A 17,663-nucleotide genomic window follows, 5' to 3' on the forward strand; every position below is an offset into this window, starting at 1 on the left:
GCTACGCAGCTCAGGAAGCCTGGCTGGGGGCTCCCCCCGCCCCATCACCAGCACTTCCCTGTGCCTGAAACCACAATGCCGCCGGCCGCAGTGCCAAGAGAGACTGCTCCTATCAGATAGGTGGCATGTCCTGCCCTTGTGGCTACTGGCATGCTGGGAGGATGGGGTAGGAAGAAAAACAACCCCGAGAAACTAGGGAGGCCCCTGTGTGGGGCAGGGCAGGCTGTTGGGGCTGCTGCCACATGGGAGCATGGGATATGGAACAGCTGATCTGCCTCCATTGGGTCCTGGTGTACTCCATGTCTGCTCTGCCAGTGGCACCGTCTCTGTGGTTGTGCTGGGAGCAGAGCTGCAGGCACAGGGGGCAAAGCCCTCAGAGGTGCTAGTGGTGGTGGTGCAGGAGCAGGGCTACCACAGTGATGTCCCACAGTCATGCTCAACCTCATGCCAGTCCATTACTTCCAGTGCTGGAGGGTCTCCCACCCTGCCAGGGCACAGCACTATTGCACAGCCTGGGGGGCACCAGCCAGGGCACAAGGAGCCACTTGCGCATGTGTCCACTGTGCACCAAGGCCAGGTTTGCTTCTTCAAGCCCAGCAGCTGAGGACAGCACCAGAGGCGCTGAAGGGAGAGAGGAGCAGCCAGCCCCAAGTTGCCACAGACAAATTTTGTCAAAAAAAGAAGAAAGACCTAGGTGTGAGCAGGACTGTGACACTGTCCCAAACACTGTTCCCACCCGGGAGCAGAGGGGGTGCAGAAGCAGTGGCACATGTCAGGCTATTTGTGAAGACCAGCCACTCCCCATCACTGATTCACTGGGGATCTCAGGGATGGGGCAGAGCAGCTGCTCACTAACAGCTGCATTTGACACCAAAAAGCACTGGAGGCCAGAATGGAAAATCAGAGTGGTATTGACAGGGTTCAGAGACCTTCTGGGGATAAAAGACGCTTGCCCAGAAGGTCAGTACAAATGTCCCTGTCTCCAGCAGGGATACCAGGCTCTGCAGGAGCCACTGTTGCTTCTTGCACATGGGACTGCAGAAGACAGATAGACAGACAGCTGGATGGCATGTCCAGGGCTGAGCAAGCTGAAGCCAGAAGAGATGAAGTCCAACCACTCTCAGGGTAACGCACAGCAGCAGTGCAGGTGAGGAACCGAAGCCTGGGACAGGAGCTCCTCCAGGAGGGTCAGCGCAGAGCCCAGGCAGCCCTCGAGGGATGGGCACTTGAGCCTCACCCTGGCAGCACATGTTCGAGCAGGCTGGTCAAACGCAGCTGTCACTTTGCCAGAGGTGGGAAGTTACCTGATGGCTCGGCACAGTGCTGGGAGGTGCCAGGTGGCCAGGGTGGGAAGGGTGTGGAGTTGCACAGCTCCACAGGACCCAGTTGGAGGAGCAGGGCCAACCCTTTAAAGATCAGCCAGCTGAGGGGAAGCTGCAGGAACAATTTCTAAGCATGCAAAAGGCAGCTGTGCATAGGAAGGACATAGTCTGCTCTCCATATCCCTTTGGGGACAAGACCAAGTTTTGAATTGTGTGTGTGGGGAAAGATCCCAGCTGGATCCTAAGAAAACCCATCTTCATACCATGATGAGACCTGGGACTTGTCTGGGAATGCTGGGACATTCCTGGGGATTATCAGAGGACCCCAGTGGGAACAGGATTCTGAGGAGTGCCCACCACAGCAGTAGATCACTGGGCCCTCACATCCTGTTCCCCAGTGCTGTCAGCAGGGCAGAAGTGGGTCCCCACCAACACTCCTCTGGACCCGGCTGTTGCATGATCTTTATTGTCTGTAAGGCAGAGCTGACACCTCCGAAGGGCCACTGCAGAGCTGGAGGCTGTGCACAGCCAACACTGTCCTTTTGCACCTGCCAGGGTGGCCCCATCCCATGCCAGCAGCGCTGCTCACAACCCCTGGCACCACTTCAGGCCCAGAGCATGCTGAGGGCTGCAGGGCAGGCAGTTGCTGTGTTGCTCCTTCCTCCTCTTGCCCAAAGCTTGAGTATTTGTGTCCGTGGGCTTAGGCAGTACCCTGGCTCCTGAGGGAGGCCCTCTCCTGCCTGCTCTGCTGCCAGCACCGTGCTGCTGCTTGTCCTTGGGGGCTACCCCAGCATGTCCCAACAGTGTGGGGCTGTTAGTGGCTGGCACCATGCCAGGGAGGGGACAGCACAGTCCTGCTGCAGGGAAGGCACTCTTGGGAAGGGACACTGCCATTTGGCTGCTTGGCCCTGGAGTGGACGAGCAGCCCCTTGTCCCCACAGCACTGTTCCAGCAGGCTGGGGCCAGCATTGCCCCTCTGAGCGGTGCCAGCACAGCCTCATGCCTCCTCGGCGGTGGCATCAATCCCCGCGTAGGTGAAGTTCTCGAACAGGGCCATGTTCACGTAGGCCTGTGGGGGAACTCCAGTTAGGAGCCAGTTGTGAGCATGTCCACATCTATCTCCTGTCTCCACTAGCATGCTCACTGGCACTGTGCCCTCTTGTCTCCCTGCACCCAAAAAGTGATGGTGGGGTTAACCCCCACACATGGTTCTGCTGCTGGCTGTCCAGTCCTCGAGGCCAAGGGATGCTCCAGCATGTGGAAAAGCCCCGTGGCCGTGGGCATCCCTTCCACTGAGCCGCTACCACTCACCTTCCTGGCCTCCAGCATGCGGATGAGCTGCATGGAGATCTGGGCGAAGGGAGGGCGCTCGTAGGGGCGGTCGCGCCAGCACTGCCGCATCAGCTCGTACCTGGGGGCGGAGAGTCGTGGGCGGCTCAGTGCGCACAGGAGGAGAGGGGACAGAAAAGCTCCTTGTGGGAGACGGGGGAAGCAGGCAGGAACTAAACCCGAGGAGAGGTGTTTGGGTGTGGGACCCCAGCCCATCCCATCCCTCAGCCACAATGCAAAGGCAACTAGGCAGCAGCTACTTAAAGTTGGTGCGAGCCCTGTGGGGCAGGGGGGTTACGTGGGTGCCACCACCAGCCAAGGCTCTGTCCACTTACACCTCGTCGTCGCAGTTGCGCGGCTTCTCCATGCGGTATCCCTGGGGCAGCTTCTCATAGAGCTCGGCGCACGTCATCCCGCAGTACGGTGTCCCCCCTACAGCCAGAGACACACAGGGGCTGAGGAGGTGACAGTCCCTAGGGTGTTCCCCCCAGGGCCCCAAGATAACTGGACCTACAGGGACCTGACTGAAGGCAGGGGACAGGGAAGAGCCTTACCCAAGCTGACAATCTCCCAGAGCAGGACACCGAATGACCACCTGAAAGGGGAGGAGCCGAGGCTGTGACAGAGTGCCTAGCTGTGCCCCGCTGATGGGCACAGGGCAAAGCCCAGGGTAGAACAGGCAGCCAGGGCTTGGGCTGAGCCAGCAGCTCCTCAGGGAGATGCACCAGCGTCACGTCCTGCCCTTGCAGCACCCAGAGCAAGAGCATTGCCTCTCTGACTGCACCAGAGAGGGGTGGAGGTGACCACAGCCACGCCCCAGCCCGGTGCCCCCCCCTGCAGCACTTACACATCGCTCTTGGTGGTGTACACACTATAGTTGAGGGACTCGATGGCCATCCAGCGAACTGGCAAACGGCCCTGGGGAAAGAGAGAGCCACCATCAGGGCTGGATGGGTGCCTCCTGGGTGGATGACAGCTGTGATGCAGCCAGTCCTGCCATGGTGGGTTGGTCACACTGATGGTGGGCATCCTGCCCCCATGGAGATGGCTGGATTCACTCCTGGCTCACCATTGTCTTCTTGACATAGACCTCCTCCCCTCTGGAGAGGCCAAAGTCAGCAATTTTGGAGGCCAGGTTTTCTCCCACCAGAATGTTTCTTGCTGCCAGGTCCCTGTGAATGAACTGAAAGGGAAGAACAGTTCACGCTCCCTCCTGCTGGCCTCAGGGACCTCATGCCTCAATGGGGAACCCTCAGGCCTCAGGAAGGGTGATCTGAGGGGCTTGCTGGGATGTACCTGCTTCTCACTCAGGTACTGCATCCCCTTGGCCACGTCTGAAGCAAACTGGAGGAGCTGCTGGGATGTGAGGGTGGAGGCAGTGCCGTGCTCCTTGGCAAAAGCTGGGTCTGTCTCCAAGACTCGGCTTTTGCGGAGGAAGTCGAGGAGGTTTCCATATGGAGCATATTCAATGGCAATGTACAGGTAGCCTGGGGGGCAGGAGGAGGTTGGGCTTCTGGGGCTCTCCCCAGCAAAAAGTAATTGACAGCTGGGCAAAGGTTGTGGGGCAGGGGAGAATGGGACAGCCCTCACCCTTGTTCTCACAGGCACCCAGCAAGTTGATGATGTTAGGGTGATGGCCCAGTTTGCATAGCACCTCCAGCTCCCCAGCAAAGTCCCGATGGTCATTCTCTGAAGCAAACTCTGGAAGCAAAGAAGGGACAAACACCGCAGGCTACAACAGGGGCCTTTCCTCTGCTTCTCTGCAAAGGACTCCTGCTGCTCCCCAGCACTAGCATGGCCCAGGACACAGCTGCAGCACTCAGCCCACCCTGCCTGCCTCCCCCAACACTCACCTTTCAGCATCTTGATGGCTGCATTCATTTTCAGGCCGTCCTTTTTGATCATGGCCCTGATTACCTGCCCAAAATTGCCCTCTCCAATCATGTCCTCAAACTTGATGTCTTCCCACTCCAGGATGGGGTAGCTGAGGGGCTCAGGCTGTGGCTTGGGCCGGCGTGTCAGGGTCAAGGTCCCTGAGTTGAACTGTAAGATGGTCTCTTCCCCCTGGCAGATGGAAGAGGGTGAGGTTAGAGGCACCGGGCACCTGTCTGCCCATGCGGCAGTCCCAGCAGGACAGGAGACAAGGGTGGGCTCCGCACCCTCTCCGCGTGGAAGTGAGGTCTGGCTGCATCCGGACTGGAGGCTATGGAACGTGACCTGGATCGGGCTGGGACGTGGGGAGCAGGGGACACGGTCCTGGTGGGGCAGGCGGCACTCACCGAGCCAGACTGGTATGTAAAGGTGCGGCGCCGGTGGAAAAAATTCTTCTTGATGAGGAAAAGTGCCAGGAGAGCAAAGAGGATGGTGAAGCAAGTGACGGACACAGAGCCAACAATGGCCAAGAGCAGCTGCTGGTCTGTTCCCGCCTGCTCAGTGCTCTGGCTGCCCAGGCTGGGCGGCACGCTCAGCACTCCTGCCAAAAGGAGGGATGGAGGGTTGTGGTCCATGGTCAAGCCCTGTCTGGCCTGCACTAGTGGCCAACCTCCATGACAGCAGCCCTCTCCCAGCACCAAGACCCCCAATGAAGATACCATAACCACATCCTGAGCTCATGGTGCCAGAGTGGCACAGAGGGGAAAGTATCACAGCCTAGCTCCCGAAACTGAACCACTGGTTTATGGACCTCCAACCAGCTTTGGGTCAAGCCATGATCTCCTTGAATGCTGACTCTACTCCCCCAGCCTCTTGATTCACATCCCCTGCTGCCCAAGGCAGAGTCACTCTGTAGGTGCCATGCTGTCATCATGCCACCCCTGCCCCTGTAGGACTAGGAGGAGCAGGTCTTCTTAAGACATAAACAGTTTTGGTCTTGTGCTGCTGCTTCAGAGCCATGCTCAGAGGTTACCACAAGCACCCCAATAATATTTTGCTGACCCAGAATCTGAGCCCAAGCTGCAGCAGAGCTGTGAGCCCCCTGCCTACTGGGACACCCCTCTCACCATCCCCGAGGGTCTTGGCTTTCACGGGCAGGCTCCATTCCCCTGGAACATGGGAGTTGGCACGGACACGAAACTGGTAGCTGGTGCTGGAATTGAGGCCCCCAATGATCTTGGTGGTCTCGGCGCCGCTGTCGGTGTCAATCCACTGGGGTTCACCGGTGCTCCCCACCTGCTGCAGCTCCACGATGTACTTGGTGATGCCCCCGTTGGGGTACTCAGGCACCTGCCAGGAGAGCCTGACAGCAGTGTCGGACACGGGCTCTGCCGAGAGCAACTGCGGGGAAGAGGGCCCTGGGACCAAGAGAGGAGAGTGTCAATCCCAGAACAGGGCTCCTCACACTGCCGGGGCTCAGTGCTGCTGTTAGGATTGGACCCTGTGGGTGGCAATGGCAACCAGAGCCAGGTCAGCTTTGAGGGATCTTCAGGGACCCCTGGCCCCTGCTTGGAGGAGGTGGAGGTGCTCTCCATGTACCACACTGAAGCAGGACAGTATTCCCAAATGTCCCAGCCACACCAGCCACACCATCTGAGGTCTAGATGCCTGTGTATTGACTAGTTCTTGTGACATTTTATTTCTTCAGGCCTCTGTCACATACTGCCTGCCCACCACCTCCTCTGAGCCCCCTCCCGCCTGCCCACATCCCTAACCCTGAATTCCCAAATCATACAAAGCTCTTACAAGCAGAGAGCAGAGGAAACCTCTCATCCCTCAAGCCTGATGTCTACCAGTCCTCTCAATGTGTACCATACAGTGCCAAGCCTCCCCAAAGGCCTCATGCATGCCTTTCCCTTTGGTTGCCAGAAAGCTTGGTCAGGCTGGTGCTCCATCTCCGCATGGTCTTGCACCTACTTCAGGGGCTGTGTGTATGTTTGCCCACAGGTGGGACTGCAGGGCTCCCCAGGCCCTAGTGACCACAGAGCAAAATTACCTGGCAGCAGTGTTAAAGCAAACCAAAGGGAAATATTTTTTTCATGCAGAGTATAATTATACAGAGGAACTAGTTGCTACAGGGTATTGTAAAGGCTGCAAGTATAGACAGGTCCATCAGGGTTTGGGCAAGGGTGCAGAGAACAGATCTGTTTGTGAGCATCACTCATGATGACCTGAATGTCACATTCAGCTTAGAATGTTTCTCAGCTCCTTGGTGCTGGAGACTGCAGGGTCTAGTGAGGAAAGAAGGGCCCATTTTCTCCAAACAGCTGTTCATGTTCTATCAGAGATGGGATAAGGAGCAGCCAGACCTGGGGATGGTTGCTGTTACAATTGTAACTGATTTATCATTGTAATTCCCTGTTATTGTTCCCACTGGACCCACCTTTACTGTTGATCATGACCTTATAGGGGTCAGAGGGTGGCCCCAGGCTGGTGCAGTGGTACACCAGCACCTCCAGCCTGTACTCCTTGTTAAACTCCAAGTCCCCAATGCGGGCAGAGAGCACAGAGATGGACGTGACATTTTTCTCAGAGACCAACCGCTTTGCAGAGTCAAAGAGGTGGACAATAAACCCATGTGCTGGCTCATGGTTGCTTGGCAACTTCCAGTTGACATGAAGCATATTTTTCTCTTCTATGGACCAGCCTTCGATCACAGGCTTGACTGTGGGCTCTGCAAACAAAAAGGCAGCAATATCTCATGGCGCATCAGGCTCCGGGCTGTGCAGGGTCAGAGTCAGGGTCGGGGTCAGGGAGATGGAGGCTCACCAAGGCAGTCAGTCACCATGATGGCTTCGGGACCCTTGCTGCCCTCCCCACCGGCCCCTGGCCGGCTCAGCTGCACCTTAACGATGTAGGCAGTCACTGGCCGGAGGTTCATGAGGGTGATGTTCTCGCTGTTGTCGACTGTTGGCCAAGAAGACATATCAAAACCAGGCCCATCATCCACAGTCTGCCCTGCCACCAGCATCCTCCTCAGCATCACCACAGGGGGCCTGGTATGGAGACATCTGCCCACCTCAGACCTCACCCTCCCACACACAGGTTCTGTGTCCCTCAGCCCTGCAGACACATACCTACAATGGATGACCATGCTGAATTGTCATCCTTGGGCTTGTAGAAGAGCTTGATGGAGGTGATGGGTCCATCACCAGAGAAGCTGTCCACAGGTGACACCACCAGCTGGCGACTCTGCTTGGCCAAGAGCCGGGGGGCGCTCAAGGGCACTGGTGGCACTTGAGGGGAAGAAGGGAATGACACTGGTGGAACTGGGAGCAAGAAGGAGCAGAGCATGGATACATCTGCCACCTCTTGGCTCCTTTCAGCCTTGTCAGGAAAGTCTTTTATAATCACCCAAACCTGTCTGCTGGCACTGTAGCCCACGATGGGAGACACCCCGTCAGGGGTGGGGGTGGTATTGCCACACCATGCTGACAGCCTCCCCCAGCAACCCTGGCTTGTCCTGCTCATGCCACCACACTTTCCTCACCTCGGATATTGACCTTGACTTTCCGGCTGTCCTGGCCCCCAGTCGTGGAGACTCGGCACTCCCAGAGCCCCGTGTCCGCCTTTGTCAGGTGCCGCACCTCAAACTCACAGGTGATCTGCTTCGGCTCGATGATGGTTTTGATGACCTGCGGCACAGAGGGTGCTGTCAGTCCCTCCACTCAGCCCCCGGCTCAGCCCCCATGAGTCTGATGCTGCCCAGCAGCTCCAGGTACTCTTGAGGGAGCTGTCAACATGGAGATGGTGGTGGGGCAAGGGCACGGGGCAGTACCTTGAGCACGGTGCCATCAGCCTTGCGCAGCTCCACGCTGTCCCTGGTGGGCAGTGGGTTGCCAATGGCCACACAGCTGATGATGGGCTCTGAGCCCAGGTTGAACTCCAGCTCTGAGGCCAGTTGGATGATCTGGGGAAACCGGTCTGGTACATAGAAATCAACATTAGGGCCGGCCCTGCTCCTCCCCAGGCACAAGAAAGCCTGGCACCTTTTCTTGGACGCAAATACAGCCAGACTGTGGTGCCAAGGGAAAGGTGATGGATGCTGTGGTCCAGCCCTGATCCCATCCCACATGCTGGGCTCAGCAACACTCTCAGCACAGATAATGCTGGGATGCCAGATCAGATGTTGCCCTTGCAATGTCCTGGTTTCTACAGACTTGGAGTCTCTTTCCATAGGCAAGGGGTCCTGCAGAACCAGCTGGTGAGACCAATAGGTCACTGGTGAGGAAGGAGCCAGCGCCCACTTGAGGGTGGGGCATGGAAACCTGCCACAGCCCTGTGCCAATCTCACCTGACTTCTCACAGTGCTGCCCATGCCAGCCTGCGGGGCAGACACAGCCACTGAAGCGGTTACAGCTGCCTCCGTTTTGGCAGGTGCACTCCAGGGCACAGTCAGGGCCGTAGAATCCTGAGGGACAGGCTGTGGGAAGAGAAGAGCTTACTGCTATCCCTGGCCATGGCAGAGGACCACAGAGAGAGCAAGCAGCTGATGCAGGCAGCAGTGCTGCTCAGATGTGGACCCTCAGATGTGGAGAGGTTTGCAGAGGTACTGCTGGAGAGCGACCAGGCTCTGGAGGAAACCCAGCTGAGTGGGAGAGCTCATGAACATCAATGTCCCTGTACCTTGGTCGCAGCGGGAGCCACTCCAGCCTGAGGCGCAGGAGCAGCCATAGGGGTCGAGAAGACAGAAGCTCAGCCCCCGGCAGCCCTGGGCTCTCTGGCATGTCTCCTGGCAGTTGCGGCCAAACTGGCCTTCCCGGCAGGCTGGAAAAAGAAGCATGGTCTGCCCTCACCCACCATTCATCCATGCACTTACTGTTTGTGCATGGCACAGAGTTGGCTCGGGTGCCCCAAGCCCCATATCACCACCTCAAGGAGATATGGGACCCATGTGGGTGCTCCAGCCCTGGCCCAGAAACAGAGGGCACTGAGGACAAGGAGGCGCTGGGGATGAACACGGCATTTCTAGACACAGTGCTCAGGTCTAGGGGTGCAAGAGAGCCCCCACATATGCCCTGGGCACAGCACCCAATGCTGGGCAGGTGGAACACACCTCTCTCACAGCGGGTGCCCATGAACCCTGGAGGGCAGATGCATTCGCCAACGTGGTCGTGGCAGATGCCGCCGTTCAGACAGTCGGGACAGTCCTTCTCACAGGATGGTCCCCATTTCTTCGCAGGGCAGGCTGCAGAGAGAGCAGAGGGGTCCAGAGTGCCACCTGCTGCAGGGCAGGGTACAGCTGTCCCTAGTCCCCAGGCAGCCAGGGCCCTGCTCACCTCTCACGATGAGGCGGTAGAAGGCACTCCACAGAGGGCTGTCCCCCATGAATGTGGCACTGTAGACACCATTTTCGCTGACACTGACATTGGGGAGTGTCAGGACGACACGGTCATCCTGCACCTCGCCCCGGTCCGTGGTTTGGTAGTAGGTGCCTGCAAAGGGACAGAGGGTTATCTGTGACCTCCCGTGCCCCCTGGGCCAGCACCAGGCACCAGCTGGGAGCAGCTCCAGCCCTCTTGTCTGCTCTTGGAACTACTTGCCGTTTCTTTTCCACATAACATCTGTCTCCTTCCTCTTGAGGATCCTGGCAGAGAAGGTGGCCACCTCAGCAACATTCACAGACTGGGTGGCCTTCACTGGGAAGAGGTGGGCTGCAGAGGAGGAGGCACAGATTGCACAGCAGTCAACCCTCGAGAGCACTCACACTCGAAGGCAGTGCTGACACCCTCAGACCAGTCACACCAGGGCACACCCTGGCATGTTTCTGCTGGAATGTCATGACACATCTCCCTGTCCACTTCATGTTGGACCCAGGACCCCACCAAGCCTCTGCAGGAACAGGGCTCCCTTCCCAGCCCCTTCAGCCCCTTCAGGCAGACACCAAGGAATGGGATTTGGCACCCTGCCCTCTGACCAGCCCACCATCTGCACAGGATGCTGGTGGCAGCAGTCTGGGGAGGTGACATCTGGAACAAGTGTGCATGGTGCACCCTGCCTGCTGGTGAGGTGTGGAGTGCTGCAGGCAGGGAAAGCAGGGCAGGGGAGGGGAATCAAGTGTGCAGGAGGCTGCACTCCAGCCCCCAAGACAAGCAGTCCTGGCTGTTTTCCTGATTCCCCAGGTGCTAGGGTGTGCAGCAGCAATGAACTGGAGTATTAATGTGAGTCAGCCAGACCCCAGCCTGAGCACAAACAGGGCTATAAATACCTTAAGGCCTGGGAAACCAAGCCCTGGGCGTGCCAGGACAGACACAAAGGAGGACACAGGCGGCTGCTGGCTTTTGGAGCCTGGCAGTACTCCAGCTTGCACACACTAAAAGGAGCCACGCCGGGTTAGAGCTAAAACACATCCAGCCCTGTGTCCTGCCCCTCTGAGGCCAAGGACCCGGAGGAAGCAGCACACACCGCAGACGCCTAGGGAAGGGCACCGCAGGTCACACTTGGCAGTAATTTCCCAGAATCTTCTCCCCACCTATCCCTCTAGTTGGGATCTTTCTTCCATGAACTTTGAAGCCCGCAGTGGTGGGACCACAGATATGGCCCTCACTCTGTTTCACTCCACCTCACTCCCTGGAACGAAAGGTGACATTTCCCTGGGGACCCCCAAACACAACACTGTGCACACCGATGTACCTGTCACTCCATCAATGCAGCCCTCCCAAACTGCATCTCTCCCCTGTCTCTCTGTCACTTCACAGTACATTCATCATCTCCCCAGGCAGCTCGGGGACAGCAGCCAGCATGGTTGCTTGTTCAGCTCTTTGCACCTGCAGCTGGTGACACAGGTCCATGCAAAGACTTCGTGCCATGCCAGTGGGAACTCCCTTGTGTGACAAGGACTTCTCCTACTCCTAATCTCCCTTCTTTTAGTCAGTTATTTACCCATGCAGAGATCTCTTCTACCACCCCCTGGGTGCAAAGTTTCTCTCAAAGAACCTCTGAAAGGGAGTTTTCCCAGTTTTCTCCAGGAATTTGAGCAGACAGTATCAATTGGTCTTCCACAGCATCCTCACTGCTGCTGCCCCAGAGACCCTACCACTGCAAACTCAGCTGCCTCTTTCTCAGGGACCACACCACCACATATTCTGCTCTTTACTACAGTTTCTGCTAATTTGCCAGGTTCTGACTCGAATTTTCAGTCCTGAAAACTCCCTACCCAGAAGTTTTAAGAGAGTCTAGTTTCCCAAGGGCAGCAACACAGCCTTGCTCATCGCACGCCCAGCCTGGCGATGTCGTGTTGCTCTGTTCTGCTATTCATCGCCTGTCTCCGGCTGACAACAGTGGCATTTTAGATCCCCCAGCAAATTTTCCCAACTCCTCTGTTGTGCACACAGATGTAAAAATTTTTAAAATGTTGGTTTTCTGCAGTTGTTTTTCTGGGTGTCTTTCTGCTCTGGAAAGTGTAAAAGATAGTTTATTGACATATTTAAACACTTCTGAAATTGCTTCTCAGGATCTCTTTGGTTTGCTTTACTTTGTTTTTTCAGCAATGCTTCCAAAATTTATCAAACTTCCTAAGTTCTTCTCCATGCATGACCTTTTGGGAGCTGCCAGCTTTCCTCTAACAGCATTCCCCACCCACTGTTTAATCACCCTGGCCTGCTTTGGTGTTCTCTCAGGCTAAACAGGAGAGATGGCACACACCAAGCCCCTTCAGTGGGTTCTGTATCCAGCCCTCCTGCAAATATGTACATTTTTTGTTTACTAGTTCCCTTATTTTTTAAACTTCTCCTCTAAACAGAGCAATAGAAGCTTCTTTGGAACTTGTGAAAGAGACACCTTTTTGGCACTTCTAACTCCCACAGGAGCTCCTCCAAAGCACTATTTTAGCCTGGCTAAGTGGACCCAGGAGTGGGGGCTGACTAAGAACACCCCACCATGGGAAACAGTGTCCCATGGATGGAGCCCCAGAGCCATCACCTCCATCCATGATTTATAAACAGGGACATCTGTGCGTGCAGAAATCCCTCTGTGCTCCTCACCCCATGCTGCTGGTTGTGTCTCCCACACTGTCTCTCCATTGGCCTCTGCTCCATTCCTCAGTGCCACCCTGCTTGCTCAGACAATCCAGCTCCATTTCCAACAGGACCACAGCCATTTTTCAGCTTGAGCCTCTTCACAAGGACAAAAGCTGAGCCCTGCTCCCTGGGGGATGCTTGGGCCCCACCAGCAGCCTCCGTGCCCCAGCTTGGAGACACTTGATCTCTTTGCTGAAGCTGTGTGCTTAACACAGGCAGGCAAACTTGTATCCCCTCCTCTTATTATGAGCAAAAGGTCAACTGTTTTAGCTAGACTTTCTAAAAAAGAGCTAGAAAGCATCCTGAGGCAAACATCACAAAAAGTTTCAGTACTAATAGTTTTGCAAAGTCTCAAGCACAGGGAGGGGAGGTCAGAGGGGCAGTGTGGGAGAGTGCTGCCCTAGGCAGTATCCCTGCCGCTGCTGGTAAGCCCAGGGAGGCCCGTTCTATCCTTATGGCCCAAAATAGGAGTGGGAAACAAGCCCAGCATTGCTCTTGGCTACAGTGCAGTCTGCCAGTGCCTCTCAGCAAGCCCCACTGCTGGAACGGCGATTTGCTGCCCTGGGATGGTGTTTGTCCAGCACCTGGGGAGACTGCCGAAGATCTGCCCCAGCACTACCTCCTCCCCTTGAGCCTGTGGTGGGGGCATGGGCTGGCACAGCTCCAAAGGGCTGCCCCCTGCTCTGGTTAATGATTTCCAGACCCCACAACCTCCTCCAAGGGCACTCAACTTCCTCTTGGACCTTGCCCTTCTCCCAAGCCCCATTATAAATACAGACGGCTCCTCTGTGGGGCTCGACCATGCTCCTCCAGCTGAACATCCTTTCCACCTCCCTTTCATCTCCTCCCCACCAGTGCTGGTGGACCCCAAACCTGGCTTATGGGTCACCACTGTCCCCCCACCACCCTGGCTGACGCTGGGATTGTGAAGCACAGGGCAGGTAAGTCCCCTGTGTACCCGACTGGAAGGCAGGGGCCTCCTGCCACCCCCAAAAGCCACTCACCGTTGTGGCTGTTGTGCACATAGACCACCTGGGCCTGCTCGGTCGGGGTGCGCCCCAGGCAGTAGAGGATCCCCACCAGGTCAGCCTTAGAGAAGCCCCTGGCCTGGACTTGGTTGCTGCGGTTGCGGTAGTTTTGGAAGCCCATTTTGGGGTGTGTCATCACGATCTTGTTCTCCCGCTCGATCTGCAGGTAGCTCACGTCGTGCTCCCCCATGACACAGGAGAGGAAGAAGTCGGAGTGGGACAGGCTCTGCACGTTGGCAATCAGGGTGATGTCCAGGATGGCCCCTGGGGTGAGGGAGCACAAGGGTGTGTCACAGCTCCACAAGAGCATGGCCACACCAGCCCTGCCTCAGGGCCAGATCCTGTCACCCAGATGTCCCCCCCTTTCCAGGACATTTTTGCCATCCCAGGCCAGAAGGCACAGCTAGGGCAAAGCAAGGTGCATTGCAGACACATTGGGATGACACAGTGCACATTTCTGCTCTCGTTTTGGAGACCCCAGCTGGATCAGCTCCCCTGCATGAGCCAAGCACACATCAGAACGGGGGTCTTGGGGTGCTTCTCCTCCCATGTCAGAGAGAGGCAGCCAGGGCCCTCTGAGGGCTCCAAATGGCTGATCACAAAGGGACATTTCCTCCCTCCCAACCCTTCTCCGATGGCGCCACTGAGCTTTTACAGCTGCCTTGTCCCACCAAGCCACCCAGAGGCAGGGGCTGCTCACTTGAGGCAGATGAAAAGGAGCAATTTACCTGCCAGATGTGGGAAGAGAAGTAGAAGATAAAGCTGGAGTCCCATGTCCTTGGAGCTTGTTCCAAATCTGGCAGAGGTCAGAAAATCCCCAGCATTTCCTGGCTATGGAGGTCAGAGCTGGAGGCTGTGGCTGCCTAGGAGCTCCACGTGAGCAGCACCTCAGGTCCACTGCTACCTGCCCGTGTCCCCCATCTCTTCTCCGTGCTGTTGCTTGACTTCCAGGGCAGCTGGGACAACCTCCTGTGGTGCATAGCCTGGACACGGACTGAGAGATGCCCCCGTTTCTGCTGGCTCCGTGGCCAGCCAGCTGCTCAGGAGCAGGGCTTGCTGGCCAAGGGGCCACTGGGGTCCCCTGCCTGGTGGCAGCTCTTCCAGAAAAAGGCACCCGCCCACCCCTCCAGGGCTAGGGCTGCGAGCTCAGGGTTCCCTGAGCCATGCTGAGGCCCTAGCCCAGGCAGGAGGTGTCCCGACCCTGCTTTTTGTCCAAGGTTCAGAGTGCCTCATGCCCCAGCCCGCCCGGGCGGCAGCATCCCCATCCCCTCGGTGCAGCCCCGTGGCTGATGGCTGTGGGAAGGGCTCTCTGGAGCAGGGAAAGGAAAGGGGCCAAGGGGCCGTGGCTGGCGGCGGCGGCGGAGCCAAATCCTGTTTCCCATGCGGCGTTTCCTGCTCTCCACCCATTGTTTGGAGACGGCCCTGACTCCAGGAGCCGTCGGGAGCAGCCCTGCACGGGCTGTCCCCCGGGGAGCGGCGTGCGGCGGGGCTGAGGCCGCGCACACCTCGGGACGCCTCAGCCTCCCGCCGCCACGAGCCGGGGTGCGAGGCATGGCCCACCCGGGCTCCGTGCTGTGCCAGGGCTTGACTCATCCTGCAGGGGCCCGTCGTGGGGACACTGTCCGGCTCGAAAGGGGCTGAGTGGGAGCCCAGGCAGGGCGCCAACAAACTGCCCAGCTCACACGGGAGGGTGGCCACTGCCCGAGGAGAAAACCCTGTGGTTTGTGGTAAACATGTCTGGGAGGAAGGGGAAGCAGGAGAAAGCCTGGCTTTCCCTGAACACTTTCCCATGCACAGTGCTGGCATGGGCACAGCACAGCATGGCCTTGCTACAGCCCAACCCCAGAGTGTCTCACACCCAGCATGGAGGCTGTGCCAGCCACCAGCCGGCTCCAGGCTCTTTGCCTGGCAAACAAAAAGCGTTCCCCAGGAAATCACCATAAGCTTCACGCACCAAACCTCACACTGCTTCACAAATCATACTGTTCCCATGTGAAAGCCAGGGCTGCCAGGCAGTGAGTCTCATGTTTTGATGTGTCCTGGGCCCATGCTGTATCCGGCCAAAAATCTAAAGCACACATGGAGAGGAAAGGGAAATCCATTCATCGCTTCCGACTATTTACAGAGTGCTCTGGGGCCGCGCAGTGCCCATGGCATGCTGAGGGAGGGATGGCAGTGAGCAGGGGCTCCCACAGTGCAGCTGCCTGGCCACCCCACGGCAGGACGGGTGGAGAGAATCTGAAAAAGGTGGACATCAGATGCAGCTGCCCTCATTTGCCTGGAAAATGAAGCTGTCTGTAGAGGCCAGTCAGGCTCAGAACTGTGTGCTTATGTGCAACTCATTCTGTGCTTCCCTGGCAGCTGTGGGGGAACGCATCACACAGAGCCCGAGTTACAGCGCACTCTGTGAAATGCCCTCTTTTGGGAGGATCCGTTTGAGGATGGGATTATTTACGCAGATTTTTTTGTGGAATGGGAGCCATATGGGGTCAGTCTCTGCACCAGGCCTTACCAAATCTCAGGGATCCATTTAGGAATCTGACCCAATGTGGTTTGTTTGCTTGTGTTTTTTTTCTGGGAGTACCTGGATAAGAGCGGTGCTGTCTATCTGTGCAGATTCCTTCAGGTGGAGGTAGGGTAGGAAACCTTTCTGGGGAGTTTTCTGGCCAGCCAGGACCTTACAACTCCAGTTTAAGTTTATCTGTCTCCAAAGGAGGCACCAGAGAGATAGGCACAGCTGAGCACAGCTGAAGCAGCTCTCCACACTTGCTCTCCTGCAACATGGAAAGCTCCAGTTGCCCAATCCACAGGACACTCCAAGCACCTGAATATCTGCTGATTCCACGATCCTCAGCTTTTTTGCTGAATCACAACAGCCTGAAAAAGGAACCAAAAAAACCCAAAGACTGACAAAAATACCACTTTTTGTTATCATTTGCACATTCTAATGCATGGCACCACATGCCAGAAACCATAACACACAGATACATTTCCTGATAGAAAATGCAACCGCCCTGCAGATCCACCAGTGGACTGGGCTGCCTCAGCAACACTTTCTAGCCCTGCTTCTCTGGATGCTTGTTCTATTTTATGTGCTCAGTGGGTCCCAGGGAGGCCCTGCAAGGCTGGGTTAAGGACTGATCCCACCAGGCATAGGAACATCCTGGAAGCAGAGTAGTTGAGCATGCCCAGCCTGCCTGGGCAGCTGGGAAGCAGGAGCTGCCTGCTGCATTGGCATCCAGCACATGCCCACAGGATGAAGGACAGGCTGCTGGGAACCCCTTTCCCTGAGGAAAGGGTGGGACGCGCGGCTGTGGAGGAGCCCTTTGGCAGCTGGGGGAGGAGGGGCCGTCCTGTCCCAGCTGCCGACAGTTCCAAAGTGCTCTTGCTGGCAATCGGCTTCCTGACGCTGAGCAGGCCTGGGACCAGGGAATGGGGAGCAAGGAAGAGAGCTTGGGGCTCCCTCTTGCTGCAGAGGCAAAGCCAGGAGCAGGTGCAGCCAGTTCTTCTTTCCCTGCCTGGCCTCTGGCTCTGCCAGCCTTGCCCACTCACCCGCCCCATCACCCGTGGGCACAGGAGCAGGTCTGGTGTGCCAGCAAACACCCATGAGATGCTGCTTTGACATGATTTCTCAGACTTTCACTGACTCCACAGCAGGATTGGAAGCGAGAACTACTGTTAAGCGGCAGGTCTGTGTGGGGGTGCCAAAGGTGGTGGGACAGATGCTGTTCACTGAGCTGCTGCTGTTGGGCCCAGAAACCTGCCGGTTTGCTGCATGCTTTAAACACCTTTCTGTTGGAATTCCAGCAAGACTTTTATTTTCCTGTAGGATACTTTCTCGCTGCCTCAGCCCCAGCTTCCCCGGCCAGGACTGGCTGTGTGTCCCTGTCCCAGGTGCATGGACCAACACCCGGACCAGGCTCAGGCTGCTCTCCTCCAGCGCGGTGTCTCAGGGCAGATGCCACAGACGTGTCCCCTCCTCCCTCTGGAGGCCCCCCAGCACCTCCCAGGGTCCTGCTGCCACCCCGGCAGCC

General features: G+C 57.1%; 1 protein-coding gene across 2 annotated transcripts; it reads right to left on the reverse strand.

The window, feature by feature from the left end:
- Positions 1-924: 924 nt before the first annotated feature.
- On the reverse strand, positions 925-15,103 carry TIE1 (tyrosine kinase with immunoglobulin like and EGF like domains 1). 2 transcript variants are annotated; one of them, XM_053950322.1, is made up of 23 exons: positions 14,358-15,103; positions 13,606-13,893; positions 10,127-10,237; positions 9,863-10,018; positions 9,640-9,771; positions 9,210-9,350; positions 8,878-9,006; positions 8,362-8,507; positions 8,074-8,218; positions 7,661-7,819; positions 7,353-7,490; positions 6,967-7,257; positions 5,651-5,941; positions 4,811-5,124; positions 4,505-4,715; positions 4,242-4,352; positions 3,948-4,138; positions 3,721-3,834; positions 3,499-3,569; positions 3,206-3,246; positions 2,987-3,083; positions 2,634-2,733; positions 925-2,391 (listed from the first exon to the last, which is right to left on the reverse strand). In XM_053950322.1, exons 1-23 carry the CDS (start codon positions 14,401-14,403, stop codon positions 2,320-2,322), a joined length of 3,495 nt encoding a protein of 1,164 aa, XP_053806297.1. In that variant the 5' UTR covers positions 14,404-15,103; the 3' UTR covers positions 925-2,319. The 2 variants fall into 2 exon arrangements, with proteins under 2 accessions (XP_053806297.1, XP_053806298.1); XM_053950323.1 differs by having other exon boundaries at positions 931-2,391; positions 4,931-5,124.
- Between the last annotated feature and the right edge of the window lie 2,560 nt (positions 15,104-17,663).

The sequence above is a fragment of the Vidua chalybeata genome, chromosome 9, assembly GCF_026979565.1.
Source record: "Vidua chalybeata isolate OUT-0048 chromosome 9, bVidCha1 merged haplotype, whole genome shotgun sequence".
NCBI lineage: Eukaryota > Metazoa > Chordata > Aves > Passeriformes > Viduidae > Vidua > Vidua chalybeata.